The following is a 27601-nucleotide window of genomic DNA, read 5'->3' as shown; positions in this document are numbered from 1 at the left end:
TCTAGATCCACAGCAGTGTTTTGATGCGGGAGGCTAGTATTAGGTTATGCTACTCTATTTGGAAAATTAGCCAATGTGTTTTGTGTGTGTGTGCGCGTGTGCGCGCGCGCCCGCTTTTTACATTTACATTCCAAATCATTCTTACCTGAGAATTTATCACATTTGTTTTGTTAGGGTACCATCTATAATGTGCATATTATGCATGTGATGCAAATACTTGCTTTTCAGCACCAAAGTAATAGCCTTTTGCCAACCATCTATTGAAAGAAGACAGGCTTATTTTTCTGAATGGCTAAAGTGACTTTCCCATGGACTTATAATCGTAATTCTCTGGCAGTGGCATTCAGAATGAAAGTTTCCTTCACTCTCATATGTAGAGGCGTCTGTTCAATTTTTATTTAAAAATGAGGAAATAATTGGCTCAATAATTCGGGGCATAAAAGTACAGCATTTACACTTCTTATATCACGTGGTAACTGGGGTCGAATGAGGGGCTGTTCACACCGAACGCGTTTTTGTGTCAGTCTGCGCTATTTTCTGATTGTTTTTCTATCTAAACCTGCGCTAGACGGACGTCTTTGCGTCGCGATGCTTTTTCAGTGCTCGCGCAGTTTCAAATGAACTTTAAGCGCGTCTCGAGACACCTGCGTTCTGGTCTACTCGTTGCGCGGGCGTGTATTTTAACCCGTTCGGTCTGAACGGCCCCTAATACGGCTTCAATAATATGCTCAGCAATGAACAGCACATAAATGCCAAGACAATTTTAAGTAAATAATGTTGAATCTTAAAACAATAATTGACTTTTAATATCGAGTATCAAATCTAACACAAATTAAAGAAAATAATTACCTAGATTTATCGCCTATTACGATTAGATAATTATAAACGATTGCAAACACAACAGTCAGATTTCAAATGAATGCACGCGTGTGAGTGACAAGCGTGAAAAACACAAGATGAGGAAGCCAGACGTTGCTGAGCACAGTCAGGGACCGTTACATTTGTTTGCAACCGTTCTAAAAACGCAAACCTTCATGACGTATGCAATACATTTAACTCGAAGTGATCCTAATGCGTCTGTCATGTAGAAAAATGGCGCCAGTTCATTTGAGGCCGTAAATTGTGAATTGTCAATAAAAGTAGGCTATATTTTACTGAAAACGCATAGTGGAACATCCTTTCCTTTGTACGAAAGTGATTTTTAGAAAAGGCAGAAATTACTGATTATTGGTATTGTTGTACATGACAAGAGCGAGAGAGGAAGGAAGGAAGAGAGTGAGAGAGAAAGAGGAAGAGGAAGAGAGAGAGACACTATGTTGATGATCCCTACGAGTTAGGAACGCACGGCGCGGGTGCACAACGCGCAGTGCAGACAGCCACTTTACCACTTCCAATCTCTAAAGGATTATCAACAAATCAATTGGCATTCCGCGTCAAAAATAAGCAGACCGTTCTAATACTGGCTTCTAAATCTGTCCTCAGAATTTCACACGAATGTCAAAGTAAAAGGAGCATCGGTGATTCTGAAGATGATGAAGAAATGAACAGCCGGTGAGGCTTTAAAGGCAAGTTCAAACTGTAACATTGTCATATTTTGTCTCGCGTTCCCATTTGCTGCAATATTAAATGCACAAAGGCTTATTCATAATGGCTTACGCAAAAACATACCGGTTAACACCTGACATTTTTGAATGCATCATAAATGTTATATGTATGTATAATTCATTGCAAGGAATTATAATTTATTATTGTTATTATTATTATTATTTTTTACAACATAATATAGTCGCCAGACTATTACTACTACTAATATGTAGTAATATAACCATATGCGCTATGAAATTATCATGGTGATGTGAGATGATGTGCGCCACGTTTCTCGGATAGTGGCCCTCCAGCCGGATTTATAACACTAGAAAGTACGACAGTTCATCACAGAGCTGCAGAAGGCTATGTGCATATATAAATAATATTATATAATATAATTAATATAATAAACTATATCTCATGTGGGAAAGTAACCGATGAACTCATTGCAACTGAACTCATTGAACTGCATTGTATACTGTTCATTATTAAATGAATCTGAAGTTGTTTTGTCTTTGGTAATCTAATGTAAATTATAACTATTGCATTGTAGTGACCATAGAACACCTACCTTACAAGAGGTTTAGCAAATACTGTTTATTTTGGCTTTATTTACTATATCATCTAATATGATATGCTCTTTTTGACTTAAGCAGATTCAAACCATGGTTAAGTGATCAAGCTAATATAAATTACATATTGTGATTTGGTGAACATATGCTACACAAGCTTAATGTCTTTATAATGTCTTATTATGCAGGGTGTGCTATATTCTCTCTTTTTTTTCTCTCTCGCTGACTATGAATTGAATGTCTTTAAGGGCACTTCCTGTCTGTGTGTAATTGGTTCAATGGGTCGTACAGCTTGTAAACATTAAATGTGTATTCAGTGTTGTATCACTTGTGTTGAAGTGTCTGTGTGTGTACAGCAGTGGGGTCGGCTGTAGATGAGTGTCCTGCACCATGCCGCCGGGGGTTTACGGCATGCAGGATGTGTGGGAGAGGGAGGGTCGGCAACAGGTCAACATGGAGTTCCTCCTCCCCACGGGGATCTACCTCAGCTTTCCTGTCGCGTGCAGTGACACCATTAGTACCATCAAGAAGGTGAGGAGGCCCCCCTGATCGCCTGTTAACATGTCAACATTCCTCAAGCATTTCATGCAAACTGCACAATTTGTGATTGAGTTGATGAGGTTGCACACAATTGTACAATACTTTACGGATGATAATAGCGAAATTGAATATTTGTAGATGCCCTGCAACAAAGGTAGAGAAATTGTTTAAAAAATATCAGTGAAACAGCTGTCAAAACCATTGTGACGCATTTTAACCCTTATTCGTGGCATGTGTCTTAGATGGTGTGGAAGAACGCCAAAAGCGAGCCTCTCTTCAGTGTCCTGAGTGACCCGGATGCCTATGTCTTCACATGCATTAATATGACCGCCGAGCGAGAGGAGCTGGAAGACGAGCAGCGTCGCCTATGTGACGTTCGGCCCTTCATGCCAATTCTCAGGCTTGTGGCCCGAGAAGGAGACAGAGTCGAGAAGCTCATAAACACCCAGATCAGTCTGCTCATAGGGAAAGGTCTGTTTCATACTGCAGAACTCTTATGTCTTCAGCTGATCTCAGAAGCTATACAGCCAGCTCACAGTGGAAGTGCACTTACTCACCACTGCAGCAGATTGATGTAGTTTTGGCAGCTGTTCAACAATTAAGAAGAATTTGTGTTTCTTGAAACAAACAGTTGGTTTTGCATTGGTTTTATGTAAGAATGCAGGCTTGAGGTTAAATGGAAAGTTTACCCAAATATTAAAATTCTTTCATCATTTACTCACCCTCATGTTGTTCCAAACCCTTATGGCTTTCTTGTGGAGCACAGAAGATGTTTGGCAGAATGGTAGTTTTTCACCATTCACTTTCATTGTTTGGGAGAATTAGAATTTTTGGGTGATCTATCCTTTAAATGTAGATGTTGTTTTCGGGGAGATTTCCATATTTTTGAGAATGTACAGTATGGTGTTTTTTTATTTTAATTTTATTTTTTATTGTATTTTGTAAGACAAAATTGACTGTAAACAATAGTTATAGAACAATAAATAGGACATGATGTCTTATCAAAGATCAGCAATTGTGTGTACATTTCATTTGCTATCATTAAAAAAAATATATATACAGTGTATGTATATGTGTGTGTGTGTATGTATATATGTATATATATATATATATATATATTTTATAAAACTATATTATCGAAATATATATAATATCGTTCACATGCCATCCTGCATTCTTGATAGTATGTGCATCGGCAATTAAAAAACACATATTGATCGACCGCTAGTTGGCACACCACTGTTTAAGCATACCCACCTTGTCCTTAATGCCTAAAACCTTGTCTCTACAGGTCATCATGAATTTGACTCTCAGAAGAACCATGAGGTGAATGAATTCCGAACCAAAATGCGGACATTTTGTGAAGATCGTGCTCAGGATCGTCAAGTGTTGCCATGGTATCAGTGGATGGAGTTCAACTTTCCTTGTGACTTAGAGCCATGCTGTTTAGTGGCAAACTCTGGGAAATCACGCAGTATTAAGAAGATCTTTGTCAATGTGAAGTTTGAGGGCAGTGAGGTGAGTCATATTTTATACCGATTCCTAATAAAATCAATTTGCATTTCCTAAAGGAAATATCAGTTCAGTGCTTTTGTTAAAGTTTTAGGCTTTGGTTCTATGGAAATGAAATGTTGCCTTAATGCCCTCTAGCCGTTGTCGTGACACTAATGGCACTCGTCTTGTTTTTTGTCGGCTGAGTGCAAGAATTAACACGTACTCAACATGGTCTTTGCAGTGTAGAGGCAGCTATAGATGGTTAAATAATTGCAAGAAAGGAAACTAATCACAATTCATTATGCAAACAGATTTTAGAATGAAGAACAATCATAATTCGGTATGCAAATATTACAGTGACATCATTGCTGTCGGTTACATTCTGAATGGCAAAACTTCAATCATTGTAATTCATTGGATTATTTCGAAACTTCAGTTTTACATTTTGCAGTAGAATGTTTACAAATCCACTTGTCTATATTTATTTTTTCTTAAAAGTTTAAATGGAATCTGTATGTTAAGCAGTTTGGGCTGAATTATTTGCATAATTTTAACACTTATGGTTTTGGGTTTAGAGAAATCCATTACTAGAATATTTTGGAATATATCAATACAGTGCTGTCTTGCAAGCACTGTAATTTCATATCTTTTACAGTACAATTTAACCTTTTGTGAATTAATTACTTCACTATATTCAATATACTGTATCTACATTCGGATTGTGCTGACCATGTTAAAATAGCATTTTATCTAGTAATCTTGAATTCACTCAATTTTAGACTGACATATTTTCTGCCTTTGAAATCACAAATTGTAACAGTCAGGAGACATTTGACATGGCGGTGATGTCACTAAGCAGCATCTGTAGGCACACTTGGGTCTTACTGACCCAGTTTTCCAGAGGTCTTTCATAGTATGTGTTGTGTTGCTTGTCAATCCCCCACCCACTCACATGAGCTTCAGCCATGTTTTGAAACAGAGAGTCTGAAACGTGTATCAAAGAAAAAGAAAAAAACTCCAGTATGGCATGGATCAAAAGCCAAACTGTTTCACCATGGCAGTAACAAGAGAAAAACAATCGCTTTATGAATAATTCATCTTACTATTGTGAGTAAACTCTACATCAGTAATTACAAGGGTGACAACTTAAATTTTAGTAGAGCTAGAGCAGGGTTTCTCCAGCTTTTTTGAACCAAGGACCTCGCAAACTCTTTGCAGACCCCATAGAAGTTGCTGTTACCATGGTAATGGGAATCACACCGACACCCCCCCACCCCCCCCCCCCCCCGGACCCCAAGTACTAACCTAGACAAATCTAAACTATCTTTATCTAACGATAGTACAGCACCTTAATATGTGCATTCTACCTGTACTTTGTAGGAGACCTTTGTTTTACAGCAAGATCTCCAGGACTTGCCAATGGTTCTCAAACGAAACGCCCTGAGAAAAAAATCCACCGTGTTCCGATCGGCAAAGCAGGACAGGCCAGAGGATTACACGCTGCAGGTTAATGGGAGATTGGAGTTCATTTATGGAAAATATCCACTATGCCAGTTCAAAGTAAGTCAATGAAAATGAAGAAAACATCTCAAATTTCGTAATATCTTAAAGTCTTTTAAAAGCACCCCTTTTCATTTCTGCAAATTCCAGTCATGCAGACACAACCCATCTCTCACTGACCCCTGCTCCATGTCTTTTTATACTCTGTCTCAGTGTTTGCTAGTTCTATTAAAGTTTTAAAAGTAAAGTTTTTAAAGCTCTTCAGAGACCTTGATTTGAATTCATCAGACAGTCAAAGGCTCTGAAGCAGCTGTTGATTTAGAAACTGCCAGTACCTGCAGAGATGAGTCATAGACCTCTACCAGCCTTCAAAACATCAACTACATTCAGGATAATATGATTTCAGCTGCATTACGTTATCTAATGAACAGGCCGCGGGATCTGATGATGATTACTCCAGGAGTACTGGATCTGGTCCGGTGTTTCTAGTATATATTTTGGAAAACAGGAACTGATAAAACCATCTGTACCTCTGCTACCATTTCCGTTCCTCACTGTCTGTCTCTGTTTATCTGTTTAAGAAATTATTACAAATGATCATAACTTGAGAAAAGAAAAGTTCATTCAAGCTGTATTGCATTTGTGCTACTAATTTTATTATTTATTTATTTATTTATTTTTACCCTTTTTTATTCTTCTCACCCTCATGTTCCAAAACCCGTATGACTTTTTTTCTTCCATGGAACACAAAAGATGATATTAGGCAGAATGTTAGCCTCAGTCACCATTCACTGTAATTCTATGGGAAAATAGATTAACATATTGCCTTACATTTCCAAAGCAGAGAGAAATCATTATTTTTATTTCTATGTCTATTTAATGTGACATTTTTTTTTTTTTTTATAGCTTTTTGGCATTTTATTGGAGAAATAGGAGAGATGAAAGGAAATAATGGGGAGAAAAGGGCAGTATGGGATCGGGCCACGATGTGGGCTGGATTCGAACCTGCGTCTCCCTTATGAGCACTGTGGCTCACTTTGACCACATGTTCACAAGCTAATTTTTCTCTATTTTCATTTCTCTCTTTTCAAATCTCGCAGTATATTTTTTCATGTTTGTATGGAGACCTTACCCCGCACCTGACCATGGTGCACCATTCAGCCATCACCAAGTACCAAGAGGCACAGGGTGGTCTTAGTAACCAGGTGTCCAGGAGTCGCGCTCAGTCCAAACCACCCCCGCTGCCTCTGAAAAGGGTGAGAAAGCACTTTTACACCAGAACATGATCTGTCATTAACAGGGGAACTACTTATTATGTTCCTCTTGTAACTTGTGTTGTAGGCTTCGACCTCTGTGAACCGGCTTTGCAATGTGATAATAATTTTCTCATGATGAATTTTTGGCCCTCTGTGACCCCTTCATAGAAATGTTTTGAATTAATAAGGTATATAAATAAAATGTTACCTGCTGGCTGAATTATAATAGTGGCATGCTACAAGACAAATTTGAATATATTTTGTTTACATGTTTAATGTGGAAGTTCAACCGGAATATCTGCTTATGCCATATCATTAGTGGTGCTTGCTAAAGGAAACATTTACTATAGCTCATACTGACATGTTGAGGAAAGGTGTGCTATTACTTTTTAAAACAATCAGACTCATAATGTTTGCTTGGCAGACGATTAAACTGGTGGAAAAATATCAAAGACTTACATTGAAGGAGGGACCTGAGGCATATCTTGAGAACATATCAGAGAAAAGTGAGCAGTCTGGTTCCGGATCTAAAAATCCCATTCATTTTCTCCATAATTTTTTAACGTTAACTTATTAACATTTAAAGAGCTCTGAGGTTGTTAATCATTGGTAAATGCTTCTGTTGAAGCCATCAGTCCACGTTATTTCAGCTTCATTCCTCTTCTTTTATTTGGATTTGGTTTCTCTGTAACTGGAGAGCATGTTTACAAACGTGCACAGACATGAACAAACAAGGAAAATGTGTACGTTTCTTGTGCTAAGATACAAATCGTAAAAATTTTTCTCAACAGCAAAACACATTGTCGCTGTGGTGTGTCCAGGAGCCGTTCTGCATACACCTTTTACAGGGTAGTCGAGTGAATGCAGACGAGGGCATGAAGGTAAGCACACTTTGTTTACTTGTTTGTTTATCTGCATTTGTATATCACTAGTGGAATGCGATTTCTGTTGTTTAGCGTCTCAATTGTGGCAGGCAGTGAGGGGTGAAATCATGAACACTGTGGTCATGTGACCCTGACCACATATTTCCCATAATTCATCAGAAGCGGTTAAGTGAAACATCAAAACAGGAAGTGGGGAGTGACTATCTGGCTTTACGGCTCTCTCTCTTGGGCCTGGATTCTTAGAAAAGGCCAGCACTGTTGCTTGTGTTCACCACTTGCATCTCCTTTTTTGCTTGTCAGAGAAGTGAACAGACATTAGGCGGTTGTTTCTATTAAAAAGTAATGGGAAACTCACATAGACAAGTTTGACATTTTTGAGGAACAGTTATTGCAGTGGTTGACAATGTTAGATTGCTGTGTTTGCATGACAAAGCATTTTATCATGCAAAACCTTCCTGTGGAATTTGTCATTTGTTCTCAAAACAAACTGTTTCTGGCTTTCGACCTCTGGAACTAGCAGTTTCAGCATGAAGATTCAGATTTTGTTTGTTCACTGCATGTTGTGTTTTGTTCTATTAAAATATCTTTTATGTCTTAATATGTTATGGACTTTTGCTTCTTAAGTAAATTTATCTTGTTTAAGGATCTTTGCTGTTAAACAAGACAAAAATACTAATTGAGAAAAATATATTTTGCACTGTTCACTGGCTTTACTCTTAAAAGAATAGCGTAAAAGCTCAATTGACTGCATCTTTGGCATGCTGTCAGTTACCACAGAAAATAATTGCAACTCATTTCGACTTGCATTGACAGTTACGCACTTACATTGGAAGTCTATGCGGCAAACATAAACAGTACTTAATCTTGCATTGTAAGTAGATTTCTGTCATTTTTCTTTTTTTTACAAACTGAGGGAGTACAAAATGCTATTGAATATTTCTACCGTTATTGCCAAAGAAAAAATATACAGTTTATTTATGTTCACCTTTTGAGGTAATTCGTCACAATGGGAACCTGCCATTAAACAGACTATTACAGGTCATTCAGTGGCTTTTCAGTTAAATGTAAAAAGCAAAACCATTATGAAGCAGAAAATGACTCACGAAACAGCAACAATGGAAAAGGTAACATTCAAAATGTTTTGGGATTTTTTAAAATAAATGAATTGAATAATCAATTACAGCATCGAAAAAGTGACAACCTGACATTATTGGAAAATACCCCCTTTTTTAAGAAGTCAAATCTACCTTAATTGTATATCTGACCCTTTTCTGAATGTAGTCCAGTGTGATTTTATTATGCCCACTTGTTACCAAGAGCTTTTGCAAATTAAGAGTATACAGTATGTGGATTGTAGTTTGGAGGATAGAATTCCCCCCAAAATATTCAAACTTAGGACAGCTTTCAACTAGATGCTTTCAACTAACATGAAGAACCACTGAAAGAGAAAACACACATTAGTGTTGACTCAAAGTGTCACATTTACTGAGATATAGTTACTAGCTCTTGTTTACCATGTAAGAACTAGCTCTGGTCTCCCATACATGCTTTTTTTCTGCCAGACGCTCATCCACTTCCTCATTTGTTCACTACTGTACATTCATTCATACATTCTTTCATTTTCAGACAACTGAAAGTAAGTTCCCCCTCCAAAAAAACAAAAAAACAAACAAGTTAAGCCAGATCTGTTTTTAATGCCTGAATGCAATATGTAATACTAATTCCCTGCTGAAAAAAACCCTCATCTTAAGCCAACCTAAGCTTGTTTGCTGGCCTCCCTTACAAAAAAATAACTGCAGTTTTTTTTTACTGTAATACAAGTGTGATATTTCTGTTTCCATTACTGCAATAATACTGCATCCAATTTAACACACTTGTACTACAGTTTATTTTTTATTAGGGCTTAGTTGGTCTTACGACCTTGTCTGGTCTGTTGGCTAGTTTTAGAGGGGTGCTGGGAGTTGTTAGACCAGCTAAGACCATCTTAAACAAGCAAAGTAGCTTAGGCTGGTTCAAGCATTTTTTAAAGCAGGTTTCCTATCTCTTGAGGTCTTTTCCACACTGAAATCATTATCATTATCTCTCAGCTGGTGGTTCAGGCTGGCCTTTTCCACGGCAGTGAACTCCTTTGCAAGGTGGTGACCAGTAATGAGGTCAGTGTTTGCTCTGAACCCGTATGGGACCAGAAACTAGTGTTCGACATCAGCGTGAGTGACCTGCCTCGTATGAGCCGCCTCTGCTTTGCCCTCTATGGTGTCATCGAGAAGACCAAGAAGCGCCCTACGAAGAAGAAAAACAAAAGAGCGGTATGTTTCAGTTCATCTCAACAGAAAACTAGTCACTTAGCAACCAACAGACTGACTGACAAGAGATGAAACACCTGACTCAGAACAGATGGTATACTTGCAGTGTTTGACATGCATGAATGCTGAACTTATTCATGGCAAATGTTGCTTCAAGTCAATAAATGATGTCTTAGTGTAAATTAGTATTTGGAACCAAATGGATAATACACCAAAAAATGGAAATTCCATCATTGTTTATTCACCCTTATGTTGTTCCAAACACATATGACTTCCTTTTTTCTGTGAACCATAAAGGAGGTGTAAGGAAAAATGTTAGACTCAAGTCACCATTCACATTCATTGCATCTTTTAAAAAAATAAAATGATCAAAAGGGGTGGAAACCCTGTTCATAAGTTCATAGACAGTTAAATATTTCCCAATATATAACATATATTCTGAATATATGAATATATTATATTTACAGTTTTAGATTTAGATTGGAGATGTGTGTTGATTAAACCTTCCATCTCTCGGAAAAATGCACATCATTGTTAGTATCTTTTGCATAGCATGATGCAATATTATTTAAACCCTCATAACAGGATGTTGTGGTCCATTGCTTCCTTAATGCGAGTAACCTAAGTTAAACGTTAGAAAAGCTAGCTGAAGTCAAATCAGTACTCACTTACACATCTCTTCGTGGCTCACCATCATGTAGTGTGCAGTGTCAACTGAAGCTGCAGTGTTGAAATTCCCAGGTGTCAGTGTGTACGTTTGTGTGTTTTTGTGTGTGTATGGTGGGCTGCTGTGGTTCAACGCCAACACATCTACTTCTGCTTTCAGTGTAACTTCTCTTTCAGTGAAATAGAGAAGTATGCACTGATGTGAGACGAGAGAGAGAAAAATGTGTCTCTCCATCTCCTTCTGTTGTCCTCATGTTATACAGGCGGAAGCCCATATTTGACCCATATCTTTATAATAAATCTCTGAAATACTCTTTCGATTTTCTCTAGAATCAGATCTATGATTTAGAGTTAACAGATTTAAACAAAATAGCAATTTAGATGACATGAGAATTGACATTCATAGAGTGAAATTCCCCAGGGGTCTGCAACAAATTTCTGAGAAAAAGAGTGTTAAAATTTTTTTAAAACAACCAAAAAATAAATAAATAAAAAAAATAAAAAAAATAAATATATATATATGTAGATATTTCATATAATTTCAATTGAATTGTTTTTCAATTTTCAAGTTCATACATGTAGCATTCCTCTAACAGTATGTAGAAAAAAAATGCTGTCAACTTAATGCAAAGTAAAAAAAAATTCAGATAATGTTTTAATAATGACTTTCGGCTCTAGTACAATGACAAAACAAAAGCCATTTATTTAATCTTGTCAAAATGCTCTATGCTTCACATCATACTGACTGAACTGCTATGTCCTCAAATGTGGCACATTGTCACATTGGCGCCAATGGTCTCTACGATCAACTTAAGCTTGCAATGCTTCTGAGAAATGCAGCCCAGGTCTTGTACCAAAATTTGCACAATGACAATATTGTACTGCTGTATATTTTTTGTCATTGTGCAAATTTCGATACCTGACCTGGACGACCACCGTACTTTTTAATACCAGTTTATAATATACACAATATATAGTATAGCTTCCTTTTTATATTAAGCAAGGGGATCCCTCGCAAGGGGGGTCCTTGGCATCAAAAAGTTTGAAAACCCCTGGTTTAGATGATGATGCCTCCTCTCCCATGTAAAATCACTATTTTGTAAAAAAGTGTATGTCAATTTGGTTAATATACCTCCAAATGCTCTCTCTTGCCACAGGATTGCCCTTTGGCCTGGGTTAACACCATGGTGTTTGACTATAAAGACCAGCTAAAGACTGGTGAATTTTCCCTGTCCACCTGGCCATCCGTTCCAGGTACTTGCTAATTAAACCTGCTTCTCTTGGTATAACCTTTGGTCACCAAGATATTTTAGGGATTCTGCAGTACTTACAGTAGTTGTAGGAGGGATTACAAAGTATGCTCTGAGTGTTGTGGCAAAGTTCCCTTATTTTGAATAGTCATGTTTAATATCACAGACATTAAGACAAGGGACCTCTCATTTGGTTTTAACAGGCCAGTATCTTCATTTTCAGATGATAAAGGTGATCTATTGAATCCTATGGGCACTGTGGAGAAAAATCCAAACATTGACAGCACTGCTGGTCTTCTGATTCGGTTTCCCAACATCAGACCACACCCTCTGTACTATCCTCCAATTGAAAAGGTGCCTTTTTGTGGTTCCCCCTTTATGGTTGTAGGTTCTTGTAATGTCTTATGCAATATATGCACATTTTATGGGTTGTAATTTATATTGTATTTGTAAGCTCTTAATTCAGACTTTATGGTCTTATTGTTTTCAGCTAAATGAGCTGGGGCTAAATGGTGAAAAGGTTGTTGCTACAAAAGAAGAGGTGAGATAATCTGTCTGTTAGAAGGGAGAAATGCAGATACATAAGTCATGATCGAAATGGTTACTAAATAAAGGGCCTGGATTTCTAAAGCAGTATTATGAGGTGTGGTTGGCCGAGGCAATGAACATGTTTCAGTTATTGATTCAGATCATTAAAGACTACAGACTTTAGTCTCCATCAAATTCTGGCCTAATTCTGTCTTCACTCTCTTCAGCACCTTAAACTGAGAGAGATAGTGGACAATAAGAACTACACAGAGTTCTTTGAGGATGAGAAGGAGCTCCTGTGGAAACTGAGAGGGGAAGTGAGGCAGCGCTACCCGGAGAGTCTGCCCAAACTCCTGCTCATCACCAAGTGGAATAAACATGAAGATGTGGCTCAGGTAGGATGAAGCACTGCTTGACCTGTATTGAAACACTTGTTCCCTTTTTAAATAAATAAATACCCAATAGGCTTTAGTTTATGTCACAGCTGTGAACCCTCATTTGTTACTTGCTAGTTGGTTGCAGGGGGAGAGACATTCTCATTCAAGAGAGAATTTGATTGGACAAAAACCTGTGCAGTACAACATGAGTCATCAGCATTTTTGGTCTGTTTTCCTGTAAGAGACAGACTGTTGATTTGAAATGTGTAAATTTGCTAGAAGAAAATTGTCAACTAGGGGTAAACTAGCATATAGGTGGCTTCAAATACTGTAAATGACGAATAATGATGAAAAACTGGAAAAGTCATGGAAGTTCATTGTTCCAAAGGTGTGAGAACCCTGGATGACAAAGACAAGTGACAACACTTGAACACTTTACTCATTGTGCACCAGCTTACACACAACCACGACCCAAAATGCATTATTTCTAACTTCATTAATTGAGAAACTCACACACCTCTTCAATGCAGGTTTTTTTCCCCCCTTCTTAGATGGTTTGTTTGTTGTGGAAATGGCCAGACTTGCCTGCTCTTCATGCTTTAGAGCTTCTGGATTACAGTTTCCCTGACCCTCATGTCCGTTCCTTCACCATCCGCTGCCTCAGGAAGCTGCGGTGGGTGGCACTGCTTCTCTCATCAACACCTGCTCTTTCATCTCTTCTCTCAAAAGCTATTCTCATGAATACTTGTCAAAAATCTGAGATTTTTTTTTGTTTTGAACATTTATGATGGGTTTCACCAGTACTGAAACTGAAAAAAAACAAATGGCAAACTTTTTTTTTTTTAGTCTGAGCATAGTTGGACCAAACCCATCCGTCACAGGACCGATCATAGTCTAAGAGAGCTGATTTTGGTCTTAAAGAGATAGGTCACCCAAAAATGAAAATGATCTCATCTTTTTCTCTCCCTCATGCCAGCCCAGATGTGTATGACTTTTTCTTCTGCAGAACACAAATGAAGTTTTTTATAAGAATATTTCAGCTCTGTAGGTCCATACAATGCAAGCAAATGTTGACCAGAACTTTGAAGCTCCAAAAATCACAAAGTCAGCACAAAAGTTACTCCAGTGTTTAAATCCATGTCTTCAGAAGCAGTATGATAGGTGTGGGTGAGAAACAGATCAGTATTTAAGTCCTTTTTACAGTCAATCTCCTCTTTCGCTTTCACGTCCACAATCTTTTCTTTTTTTTTATTATTATTTTATTTTTGGGTGATTTGCATTCTTTTTTTTTTTCTCCCCAATTTGGAATCCCCAATTCCCAGTGTGCTCTAAGTCCTTGTGGTGGCGTAGTGACTCGCCTCAATCCGGGTGGCGGAGGACGAATCTCAGTTGCCTCCGTGTCTGAGACAGTCAATCCATGCATCTTATCACGTGGCATGTGGAGGCCCACGATATTCTCCGCGGCATCCACGCATAACTCACCACGCACCCCACCGAGAGCGAGAACCACATTATAGCGACCACGAGGAGGTTACCCCATGTGACTCTATCCTCTCTAGCAACCAATTTGGTTGCTTAGGAGACCTGGCTGGAGTCACCCACACCTATCGTATCACTTCAGAAGATATAGATTTAACCACTGGAGTTATATGGATTACTTTTATGCTGCCTTTATGTGATTTTTTAAAAATATTTTTTGTTCGTGCATTGTGAGGACGTACAGAGCTGAGATATTCTTCTAAAAATATTAATTTCTGTTAAGAACAAGAAAGAAAGTAATTCACATCTGGGACGGCATGAGTGTGAGTAAATGATGAGAGAATTAACTTTTGGATGAACTATCCCTTTAATTAAATATTCAGGAAAAATGTAGGTGCGAACTTGAATTATGATTTCTGTGTGCAAACTGTTTTTTTATGCACAAATACAGGATGTGCATGCACACAGTTAGTCAATTAGACCCAAAAAGGTTAAATGGATATTGGACATTTCAAGATCATTCACAGTTGAATGGAGTTATCAAAATAGTGATTTATAGATACTGTTAAAAATGGTTAATCTGTAATTAAATATGCTATAGTTTTTGTTTTGTTTTTTAACACAGGGATGACGAGCTCTTTCAGTACCTCTTGCAACTGGTGCAGGTGTTGAAGTACGAATCTTATCTGGATTGTGACTTGACCAGTTTTCTTCTTGAGAGAGCGCTGGCCAACAAGAAGATAGGTCACTTCTTATTTTGGCACCTCAGGTACAATCTGGCTTCACAGTATTATAGTGCTCTACAGTTATCGTGTCTTTCTATTCCTTCAGGTGTCATTTTGGTTTTGTTTTGCTCTCTCTGAAGGTCAGAAATGCACGTGCCCTCTGTCAGCTTAAGATTTGGACTGATTCTAGAGGCGTACTGTCGTGGAAGCATCTATCACATCAAGAGCTTGTTGAAGCAGGTGTTTTGCAGTAATTCCTATACTTTTGTCTTTCCTTTTTATTCACTATAATACATTTTCAATAGATTTTTACTTTTTTCTTGTCTTTGTATTTTTCTTTCCTTGTTAATTGTTAAATTATTCTAATATTCACTTTTCAAAGCCTATGTAAAGCACTTTGAATTTGTCTGAAATGTGCTTCATATATTGCTTTTTCTGGCTCCTTGAATTTGTTTCTGCAATATTAGAGAAGTATCTGAACATATGACCATTTGTATCAGTGGCTACTAAGTGCACATCCTCGACCCCTACTCTTCTGTATTTTTAGTCAAAGCTTCAGTCATTTCGCTGCTACACTATTCATCTAGACTCCTCACTTGCTCGCCTGCTTTTGCTACACATCCCCTTTAACCATACATCAGATAATGCTGCTTGATTAACCAAAGGAAACTGACTCATTTTATGCCTCAGTCTCAGGACACCTCTTGAAGATTCATCTTCTTGAGGAATCACACATATTTTAATTATATGCTGTATACAGTGGGGTTCAAAATTCTGACTACACATTGAAAACCTGGGATTCAAAATCTACTCTAAGTTTTAGATTTTCAAAAAATGTGAACTTGCACTAAAGTTGCATATGAACTGTACTTGGCATCAGCACATATTAATTTCAATGATCATCATGATCTCTAGTGCCCTTCTTAGCACTTGCGGCTCAAACTTAGCACTTGACTTGTTTTCTCAGTTATTCGTTCTGATAATAGTCACTTAATAGAATTCCCTTTCTTGGAATTCGCTTTGGTGGGAAAGTGCCCGTTTTTTCAAGAACAAAAGTACATGTATAAATATAGTAAGTGAAGACATAGGCAACATTTTGCCCATAGACCTTATTCACGCTAGCACCATCTTTGATTTTTAATGGGAATGACAACGAGTCTGTGAGGGATAGACTTGCAGTCTCTTCAATGAGCTGTACTGCAGTTTAAAGTGTTTTTGGATCGTTCCACGGACAAAACATTGATAAAATATCTGTCCAAGAACATTCAGTATACGAAGAACTCCAGTCAGCATGAGCTATGGAAAATCAGATGTGATCGAGGATCTTTATACAGCTTTATACCGTTCGTGCCATTGAAGAGATGGTAAGTCTGTACCTCACAGCCTCATTGTCATTCCCATTAAAAATTAAAGATGCTGCTAGCGTGAATAAGGTCTATTGGTGCTGGAATATGTTTCTTCTTTGTAGCGGCAGTTCCACAGTAACTGTGATCAGAAACTGTCTTCATTTGAATATTTAATAATAGCCAAATGACTGAAAGGAAGGGGAACTGCACAATGTTGTTCACAGTTTGCAGCTGTTACTGCTTTTACTTATCGCTTCAAATGTTGTTGATTATCACACCCCTTTTTAGAGTTTGGTAAAACTGTCTGATGCTTTAAATTCTTTGACTGACAAAATATAGGATTGCATTAATATGTCTGTACATATTTGTGTGTATTCTGTATGGATTTACAAATACATTGGGGATCAAAGCATGGGCTGAGTGCACTTGTGAAAATGCTTTTATTTGGCATTTTTCTAATTCAATTAACATGCTTTTTTCAGTGCAAATTATATTATTAGTACAAGAAATTGAGTGGAAAGTTTAATTGAATTTCTGAATTTCTTAGTGTTTGGTATGTCCCCCTTCTGCATTCATGACAGCATGCACTCCAGCTGGAATGCAAAACACGATGATCCACATTATCCAGCATGATTTGAGAATGTTCCCAAGAGCATCTTTTGTGCTTCAGTGGAAGCAAGGAAATCTTACCTTTTACAAAGGAGTTAACATGTTAGCTGTCAAAAAATTAGCTTATTTGATCAGTGACCATGAAATAGTGCAGAGTCTTAAATATTTGCTGTGGGTCAGGTGGTAGAGAGGGTTGGCCACTAATCACAGGGTTGGTGGCCCACATGACTCCGTATGCCAAAGTGACCTTGGGCAAGACACTGAACCCCAAGTTGCTCCCAATGGCAGGCTAGCGTCTTGCATGGCAGCTCTGCTGTCATTGGTGTGTGAGTGTATGGGTGAATGAGTCACAGTGTAAAGTGCTTTGGAACCGCTAAGGTTAAAAAAGCGCTATAAAAATTCAGACCATTTACCATAGTAGATTTTGAGTCCAAGACTTTCAGTGTGAACTTTTGGACCCCACTGTATGTATATTTATTACACATAGTATGTACTAATTTTCTACTCTCGTATTTCTTGTAGAATGAGGCTCTGAATAAGATGAAGGCTCTGAATGACTTTGTGAAGTCAGGCAGTCAGAAGGCGACCAGGGTACAGACTACAGAAGACATGAAAGTGTGCATTAAACAGGACACTTACATGGAAGCACTCTCAGATGTGGTGTCTCCTCTTAACCCGAGCATCCTGCTGTGTGAACTCTGGTACCGCTTACATATCATAATGCATGTAAATAATGTGGATTATAATCATGAATGCAGGAAAGATGGCCACATCTATGTCACTTGAAAGCTGTAGTGTGTAATTTGTACACCACTTGTGATTTTTTTTTTTTTTTACTGCAACCCAGCGTGTATTTTGGGTTTATGTATGCTGTATTTTATGTATATTTTATTTTAATGGTGGTTTTTCTTTTCTTTTTTTTTTTTTTCTTAAAAATATGTGGAGTCAGATCTTGGTTAGTGTTAGTTTTCTCATGTTAAACGGTATTTCCCTGTTTGGTTGACGTGCTGCAGATAGTGTGTGATTTAGCAATGCAGATTTTGCGATAGCTGTAATGATTGTGTAAAACAGTTTCCAAGTAATCTCTCATTATATCTTTTAAACATTTTATTATTCCTTTTCACTATTGTAAACAGTAACTTCATCTTAGAAACAACAAGTATAATCCACAAAATTTGTAGGGTAAAGTTTGCTTCTCAGTAACGCCATTTAGTCGACAAATATTGCGTACAAGTCATAAACAAACAACTACTAGAAAGAAAAGAAACTATTTTGAAAGCGTTTTTGTATATGTGCTGTTTCTTGATGCTAATCTTTTTCGCTTCAGTGCAGACAAGTGTAAGTTCATGGATTCTAAGATGAAACCTCTGTGGCTAATGTACAAGAACAAGTATGACACTGTGGGAATTATCTTCAAGAATGGAGACGGTATGAGAATTCATGCTACCGCCATTTACAGTCATCTTTTGGTCCCATTCAAGGCACACACACATAATAACAAAATGTTTATTTTCAATAAACCAGCAATTGATTTAGACATTGACCTTTTTTCTTTTCTTTTTTTAGATCTGAGGCAGGACATGCTAACACTTCAAATGATTCAGCTAATGGATGTTTTGTGGAAGAAAGAGGGTCTTGACCTCAGGTTTGTATTGTTGACTTTGTTCCACATAGCTGCTATATTTACAAATGGTCAAAACACGTCATCAATATGCAAATAAACTGTTTCCATTACCTTAATGTGCATTTTAACTAATGCGAAACTCTAGAAAATCCACCTCCTCCTAGCAAATTAAATTTCTATGCGAATTATGAGAGTTTATTCACATATCAAGAATTTCCATTAAGGATTTCTTATGCACATTTTCAAAATGTGCATCAAAATAGTTGGATGGAAACCCAGCTAGTGTTTACCTGCACAGAAGCAGTGAAGTTCTCAGTTAGGGTGACAGCTTTAAATTGAAAAGATACATTTTACGTTTACTAAATACAAACAATAAAAAGAGAAAACGCACAAATTTGAATAACTGAGTCAAAAAAATTGTAGCGAACTGCAGCGCTTAACTAAATATTTGGCTGCAAAAAAGACACAGTGACTTGAATTGAATCGGTGAATTGTTTATTTGTACTAGTTCGTTTACATGAACCATTTGAACAGCGCGATTCACAACGCTACAGATTGTAACATTTTGTATTGTTTTGTACAAAAAAAATTGTGAAAGGGATGGTTCACCCACATGAAAATACTTTCATCATTTACTCATCCTTGTTTTGTTCTAAACCTGTATGACTTTCATTTCTTCAAGGAATGCAAAAAGATATGTTAAATGAATGGTGACTGAAGCTGTCATGGGTTTTAGAATGGCATGCCATTGACTAAATGATGAAAGGATTTTCATTTTTGGTTGAACTAAATCTTTAGGTTAGTAGCATCGTGACTTTAGTTAGTTGCTCCCCAACACTGCCACCTACACACCTTCAATATGTTGGTTTTTGAGAGGATTCTTATGAAATACTAAATAATGCCCCCCAACTTAGGGGTTTACCAGTAACAGGGGCACTAGGTAATTCAAATGAACCACTCATTTCTATTGGTGTTTGTTTGTTTGGTGCCAGGATGCTTCCCTACGGATGTCTTTCCACTGGAAACAAGACGGGTCTTATCGAGGTGGTGAAAAACTCGGACACTATCGCCAACATCCAGAGAAACAACAGCAACAGTGCGGCCACTGCTGCCTTCAACAAGGACGCTCTTCTCAACTGGCTCAAATCTAAGAATCCAGGGTGAGTAACACACTTACCACCCTTAACGGACCGCATGGTGTGAACACGGCAAAAAGTGGATGACATGCGACTAGTTTAGCTGGGGTACCATCAAACCTCACTCAAAGGGTTAAACATCTCTGTTCTCATTTGACTTATTAGTGTGTCAGAACTTTTATAGCACCCAAGTTACCAACCGCTATAGTGTAACATCAAAGGCTTTTTGGTTGTGAAAGATGCAGCAGAAGACTAAATTTACCCTCCATGGTGCAGTGTGTGCAATTACATTTGTTCTCTGCAGGTGATTTCCACTAAAGCAACTTTTATTTGTGTGTTTGTTTTGATAACTACTAAGATACAAGCTGAACTTAGATGAAACCACTGCATAACCCACAGTCTTCTTATTTGAGGCATCTGGTAAGGGTGAGAGAAAATCATGCTGTGTTAATATAACCTTTTCCAGAAGGAGTCTTTCGTGTCTTTGACACACACTATAACCGCTCAGGATCAGCAGTTAATCACAGAATTCACTTTGCTGTCATTACTGACCTTTATATAATTTGTGTGATGTTTTAGCATGTGAGCACCTAACAACATCAATCATAATACTCTGGCTTTATAAACTATATACACGCGATTCTCTAGCGTCCTTCCTTCTGCTTAACCCCTCCATTATACTAGAGCTTCTCAATAACAGACACCATAAAAAATCTAGCCATGTCCACAAGCCTTTTATACATCACATAACCTTGTGAACTCCTGAAATTAGACTACAGTAGACTAGCAAAAGAGCACTGATGGCCTGTTTGAAACAGATATATTCCCCCTGTGGACATATCCAGTTCTGTCCAGTGGTTGTCCGCTTACTGTAAACGTTATTCTATATTGTAAGGAATAACTTACATCTGGGACTCTTATAGTTTCAGCTATTTGTGCACAAATTGGATGCTGTATCGTTTTTGTATTTCTCTAAGTAACAATGAGATACACAACCAATTATTTGCTGAACTAGTTATTCTCACTATTTGGGTATAAAGCTTTAGTTACTCAGATACCCTTAGTTACAAAAACTTGATTTGTATAAGTGCCATTTTGTTCAGCAAACTAAGGGGGGATTTTTCCCCTTTTTCACCCAGTTTGGAATGCCCAATTCCCAGTGCGCTTTTATGTCCTCGTGGTCGCGTAGTGATTCGCCTCAATCCGGGTGGCGGAGGATGAATCCCAGTTGCCTCCGCGTCTGAGACCATCAACCCACGCATCTTATCACGTGGCTTGTTGAGCGCATTGCCACGGAGACATAGCACGTGTGGAGGCTTCACGCCACCCACCACGGCATCTGCGCTCAACTCACCACACGCCCCACCGAGAACGAACCACATTATAGTGACCACGAGGAGGGTACCCCATGTGACTCTAACCTCCCTAGCAACCGGCCAATTTGGTTGCTTAGGAGACCTGGCTGGAGTCACTCAGAAACTATGGAGTCTTTGAGGTGCGCACAAAATCAGTTTTACTGAATCCTCCCATGTTCATATTACTCAAAATATTCATGTAACCAAGGAAACTTAAATTAACTTAGTTGATTCAAAAAAAAAAAAAGTGTCTTGACCGCTTTACTTAATCCATTTGCGTTGGGACAACATGAATAATCTTTGTTTGGTTAACTGAAACTGGGCGGAGGATTGTTCCTAGCATGCTTTAACCTATATGGGACTCAAAAGGGAGAGTAAATGTTAAAATGAAGTGTTATTTTATGTGTCTTTGTGCAAGATGAATATAAAATGGAAGACTTGTTAGAGTTTAATGTTTCGTTATGTTGAGATTTTGAAGAAATTTCAGGCTAGGCTTTAGCCTAGGTTGAGGACCAATATAATACAGTTTGAGTATTCTGCATATTGCTATATCCTTGGAGCAATTGCTGTGCTAACGATTAGTGACCAAGTTGCACTCAGTGATACAGGGATGAGTGTATAAAACAAAACACATACAATCATGTAGATATACCTTTTAAATGTGCTAATCCTTACTAAACATGATAGTATGTAGTACTGCAAGTGTTCTCAGGATCACTGAAAGAATTTAGTTAAGAGAACTTAATTGCTTAAAGTAACTGTGGCTCAGAATAAATAAGGAACACATAAGTATTTTAGTAACTTTAGTAAGTTTAATTTAGTTAAACTTACTTTAGTGAATCAAGGCAAAATTAAAGTAAAATTAACACATTTGTGTTTAGAGTGTGTCTGAAAGCCATTAAATGACTTTTGACCAATCTGATATCAAATTAGGTCAAATTCTGAGGTCAAATTAAAACAATTATTTTTAGTTTAACTTCTTATGGAATCTGAGCTAGTGAGGAAAGGGGGCCAAACAGGGAGACACATTAAATATTCACTCGCCAGTGTCTCGGGTGAGCCAGAAACACAGCTTTATCTGAAAATGTTTAATACTAATGAGCAAGGCAACCTTCTGTGACTAACCGAATATCTGTGTCAACAGTAGGTTTGCAAACAGGAAGGTACTAGGGAAGAGAATTGATTAATAAGAATTAAAACATGTTATTCTTTCTATATTGATCTGAACAGGGATAAACTGGATCAAGCCATTGAAGAATTCACCCTTTCCTGTGCGGGCTACTGTGTAGCTACATATGTTCTGGGAATAGGGGACCGTCATAGTGACAATATCATGATCAGGGAAACGGGGCAGGTAAGAGTACACTTCTTGCACTCATTGGCCCCCCGAGTGTATGTTAGCAATGTTGTGTGTATTCATAAATGGAATCACAAGAGGGCACCAGTGTGTAGTGCCATTGTACAGTATAGAGATGGTCAGATCATATTTAACATACACAAACCGTGTTCATTGTTATCAGTTTATCGATTGCCTCCATTTTATAATAGCCTTTGATTTAGAATTAAATAAATAATGTTATAATAGCATTTGAATGAGTCTTATAGGCCAGTGTACAGCATCAATATAGTATACTAATGGTCTGGGTTTTTCGGTGTTTTTTGCAGTTATTCCATATAGATTTCGGTCATTTCTTGGGGAACTTCAAGAGCAAATTCGGGATCAACAGGGAACGTGTGCCTTTCATTCTGACATATGACTTTGTCCATGTTATTCAGGAGGGACGGACCAACAACAGTGAGAAATTTGAACGGTCAGTGCATAGAATTCCTAAAGCAACCTGAAAGTAATTCATTTCTAAATTTCAAAATCGACACCACACAGTTGTCATTAGACCATATTTAATAGTTCCATTTAGTGAATTCTCCTTTCTAACTAGCATTATACATCCAAAAAGAGCAATTAGTTGTAATAAATCTTCTGTTTTTTTTGTTTGTTTTTTTACTGTTTCCACAAAAGTACATTACCGTATACTGCAGCAACGAGACCGCTCTTATGCTTTCTATCCCAAATCTTTATTTTTATAAACAACTGGCTGCCACTAGCCTAAATTTTACATTTAATAATTAAGCTGTTTTCTTTTCTTTTTTTTTTTTTTCTTTTTTTTAAGTGATTTACAAATGAGGAAAATCACAAGCAATTAATCAACTAGGATCCCCAAATATTCCCAATACTGCAATATCGAGTTTTAAAAGTAAACCAGAGTGGTACCAAAAAGTCAGAGCAGAAGTTTAAATGTAGAAAACCTTACCCCAGACTCTGCTAACTGTTAAAAAAGGAAAGGTTTTATGGGATGGATTATGGATTATGCATGGCTAAAAAAGTTTGTGTGCTTATCTTTGCCAGGTTTCGGGAGTGCTGTGAACAAGCTTATAAGATCCTTTGTCGGAATGGGACTCTTTTTGTGAATCTCTTTGCCTTGATGAAAGCTGCAGGACTCCCTGAACTCAGTTCTTTCAAAGACATCCAGTACCTAAAGGTATATGTCATGAGCTAAACTGAGAAATAGAAGCAATGATAATGTATAGTCAGCTGGTCATTATGGCAAAATAAACCCCTTAAAAGGTGAAAGGATACATATCTGGACAAAATGTTTTAATTGAGATTATTTTAGAAATATTGCAGTTGCAACTTGAAATGCAGTATGGTTATTAACATTTAAAATAACCTAATAAGTGTTTCCTTTTAAACAAAATTAAGCCATGGGCAATTTTTATCATTATTTTTGGGAATATATTAACAGGTTTAATGATAATTAATAAGTTATTATTAAGTTAAGAAATTGTTTTCTTAACCTGCATGCGGGATTGCTGTGCTGGCCTTTATTTTCAGAAGCTTTAATTGCGACGGTACAGGAAGACATTTCTGTTTGTAGTAGAGTTGACAATGGCCTTTTCATGCAGATAAATGCTCTCATCCGCTCTTCTGTCCACAAAAACCTGGTGTTATGAGGTTACTTTATATTTGGATCGGCCAAACATATTTGGAATTACTCAAATGTACAATTATTGAATCTAGAAAGCTGTACATTTAACGCACTCAGCTCATTAGCCTCAAGCGTGCTTTGAGTATGTGAAATACACATCAGAGAACAACGCTGCACACATACAGTAAGCCAGCGAGCAGCACATGCAAACTAATGAATTAATTAAATCACTGCCTTTCGGTTCGATAATCGCACTACGTCATATTTCGATTAATCATTCAGCTCTAGTCCAAATCAGGGTCCTATTATTTTGACTTGCTATTATACAGACTAATCACCAGTATTCCAGAGAGCACGTTGTAATAAAGACATTTAGTACCCATAAGATTTAAATATTAGCGATTTCTCTAGTTCATGACAAAACTAGAACAAGGCTATCACCATTAATGATTCAGTTTGTGTTTCATTCATTAGACCAGTGGTTCTCAAACGGTTCTGCCGTGGCACACTGGTGTACCGTGGAAGGTGGGCTGATGTGCCATGGAATTTGCAGAGCTCCAGCATTTGCGAGTGAAAATTACTGCGTGCGAATTCGGACAATTATTTGGCTGCACCGGTGCGAGTGACAGCTGATCTTACACCCAAAGTTATGAACTTATTATTGCAACCTACAATCAGAATAAAAACTCCCTGATGCATCTTGTATCATATACCAAGTACTTTTAAAAGAGGCACGTTAGTTAGTTTTGCATTCAAAGCACCGTTTTCTCAGTCTCACACAGCAGCGTGCGCTCTCCTCTTCTCTCTTTCTCTCTTTAATGCGCACGCATAGACTGACAGATAGTGAAGATATACCACGTGAAGATGGTTTAAGTGGAGATTCTTGCTTGTAGGCCTATCTGTCAAAATGACGGACAGCGTTTTGAATAATTAATTACTGATGGATGATGTCTTAACCTCGCACTCAAACGCAAGTTTCTGAGAAAAATAGCGAGTCAAATAAAAATGCATGATAACAGTAAACAGCATGTCAGCATTCTTGTCTAACTCAACATGATATGCAAAAACTCAAACATAAAAAAACAACCATGAAATGTCACTTTTACAATAAAAGCCTCTTTGCACAACTGTGAGAGGGTGACAGCGCACCGAACTTAACAGTATTCTGCTTCTAACGGAGGTGCACATTGTAACATTATAACCACGCACTGCCAGACTGCATAAACCTATTAAAACTGCATACCCTGTTGAAATGTTCACGCTTTATAATGAGACTACCAAGCAGCTGCATGGCATCGTGCTTATACAAATTCCAGGTCAATGCACCTTTCCAAAAAATAAGCAAACGTTGTTTTATAATCATCATATTAATTTTATCCGTCATTATTCTTTTGCATTTTTTTCCTAAATAACAATGTTAGCGTAGAGCCCTGATTTGTCCTTACAACCTGAATAACTTTTTTCAAATACTCCATGAAATTTGTGTAGTACATTTTTTTAAAATATTTTTTCACAGATATAATTTACCATTTCAAGTCCATTTTTTATTTTTTGTGTTTCAAAAAGGCAGCATAAGGTTTAATACAGTTTATTTCACATTTATGAGGATGTTGTATTTTGAGGGAAAAAAATGGTGTGCCTTGGAAATGTAATATTTACATAGATGTGCCTTGGTACAAAAATGTTTGAGAACCACTGCATTAGAGGACAAGTCAGTCACTTATTAGACTGATTGACAGCATGTTCAATGGTGACATTCCTCCATTATGATGGATTGACTTGTTTTATTTCTCCAAGGACTCTTTGGCGCTGGGGAAATCAGAGGAGGAGGCACTGAAGAACTTTAAAGTGAAATTTAATGAAGCTCTAAGAGAGAGCTGGAAGACCAAGGTGAACTGGATGATGCACAGTTTTGCCAAAGATAACAGATAAACGGCCCTTGTTTCATGAACTACCACGGGAGAGCCACCAAAATCCTCTTGATGCTGAGTTATGAGTTAAACTGATGCAGCTTTGAACAGAATATATAGTTGCACTGCTGTATTGTAGGTGACAGATCACATCAGCAGCTGTTTAGAGAATGTTTACATCTGCAACTTAACAGTAAATAATGATATATTGTAGATTTGTTTTAGTGAGACTTCCTATTTGAAAATGAGAACCGTTTCATATTTAATTTGTTGTAATTGAAGCGCTATGCCCCGGGGATCCAAGCTACTAATTACGTGTTTGCGTGCCACTAATTGAACTAGCTTCACTGGTTTGTTACTGTAATACTGCACAGAGAAAAGCTCAAAGCAAGCGAGATAAACTTATTTATAATTTCTAACTGTACAGCATAAATAACAAGTAACTTCTGTTCAGGAGAAGAAAACACTTTTTGTGTTTTCGTATCGTTTACATTCAGTTTTGGTAGTTTATCTGTTTACTTGAACGTATTTGATTGTACATATAGTTGTTTTGTGTTTTTATGCATATATTTACATTCATTGCAGAGTATTATTAATTATTTTGAATTATTTGTAAAATAGGAATTGTTCATCAGAAATTCCTTGTATAGTGGTGTATATGAGAAGACATGTCAATGTCGAAATGAGCCTTAAATATTTTGTATTTGTGGGGTAATCTGTGCCTTTGGGATGAGACACAAGCCATCCAGACGTGTCCAAAGAGTTTGCTTTTTGTTTCGTGACTTGAGTTCAAAGGACGGATGCCTTGTACTACTGTACTATAAATCAGGGCAAAGTGAAAAAGAAATAGTATTGCATTATAGAAAATTGTGCATCTTAATTGTGTGCCTATTTCAAAAGTAGTGTTTTCTCTTCCGGATAAACCTTAAACAGTTCTAGAATGTATAGCCACGCTATACTGGAATTCACTGCAAGCTGATTCATGAAGAGAAATACAGTATACCTTACTTTCTCAAAAGCTGCATAAATGTTTATTTTCAATCTTCAAAATGTCCTCTAGAATGTGAATTTTTAAAGAAGAGATTTAAAGATTTAAATTCAAATCCATTGAATCTTTATATACATAAAAGTCCTACAAAAGCCATCACATAGAATTTTAATAATGTAAGGACCTATGAGTTCAGTGCAGTTGGTGCACTGAAATGTTTTGGATTTGGATTCATATATATTGGACTACTAACCGGGTACCTCTCATGCTATGGTCTCGCGCAAGCCATCATTATTTTGTCTTTGGTTGTGTGCTATGATCTCTAACCATTTCACAGTGTGAAACTTCAGGATCAGGAAGTGTATTACTTGTTTTACAGTAGTTTTTAAACATGACAAATGCTTTGTTACGCAGACCGAAAAGATGCAAGTTATGGAAGTGTGCTTTCCATTTTTGTTTTTGCCATAAATTATTGATTCTAAAAGCCA

The 27601-nt window shown here is 37.4% G+C and overlaps 1 protein-coding gene across 3 annotated transcripts; it reads left to right on the top strand.

The window, feature by feature from the left end:
• The first annotated feature begins 1279 nt into the window (after positions 1-1279).
• On the top strand, positions 1280-27601 carry pik3cd (phosphatidylinositol-4,5-bisphosphate 3-kinase, catalytic subunit delta). Of its 3 annotated transcripts, none has more exons than XM_051660951.1 (23): positions 1280-1551; positions 2516-2690; positions 2942-3170; positions 3991-4217; positions 5574-5753; positions 6794-6949; positions 7741-7830; positions 9921-10139; positions 11960-12056; positions 12276-12406; positions 12543-12593; positions 12808-12975; positions 13509-13630; positions 15062-15205; positions 15302-15401; positions 17639-17817; positions 18444-18544; positions 18683-18761; positions 19733-19900; positions 22462-22585; positions 22897-23042; positions 23636-23768; positions 26013-27601. In XM_051660951.1, exons 2-23 carry the CDS (start codon positions 2550-2552, stop codon positions 26145-26147), a joined length of 3120 nt encoding a protein of 1039 aa, XP_051516911.1. In that variant the 5' UTR covers positions 1280-1551; positions 2516-2549; the 3' UTR covers positions 26148-27601. The 3 variants fall into 3 exon arrangements, with proteins under 3 accessions (XP_051516911.1, XP_051516910.1, XP_051516909.1); XM_051660950.1 differs by having other exon boundaries at positions 1280-1565; positions 2519-2690; XM_051660949.1 differs by having other exon boundaries at positions 1281-1565.

This window comes from Myxocyprinus asiaticus, chromosome 28 (assembly GCF_019703515.2).
Source record: "Myxocyprinus asiaticus isolate MX2 ecotype Aquarium Trade chromosome 28, UBuf_Myxa_2, whole genome shotgun sequence".
Classification (NCBI taxonomy): Eukaryota; Metazoa; Chordata; class Actinopteri; order Cypriniformes; family Catostomidae; genus Myxocyprinus; species Myxocyprinus asiaticus.
This window is presented reverse-complemented; position numbering and strand designations above follow the sequence as displayed.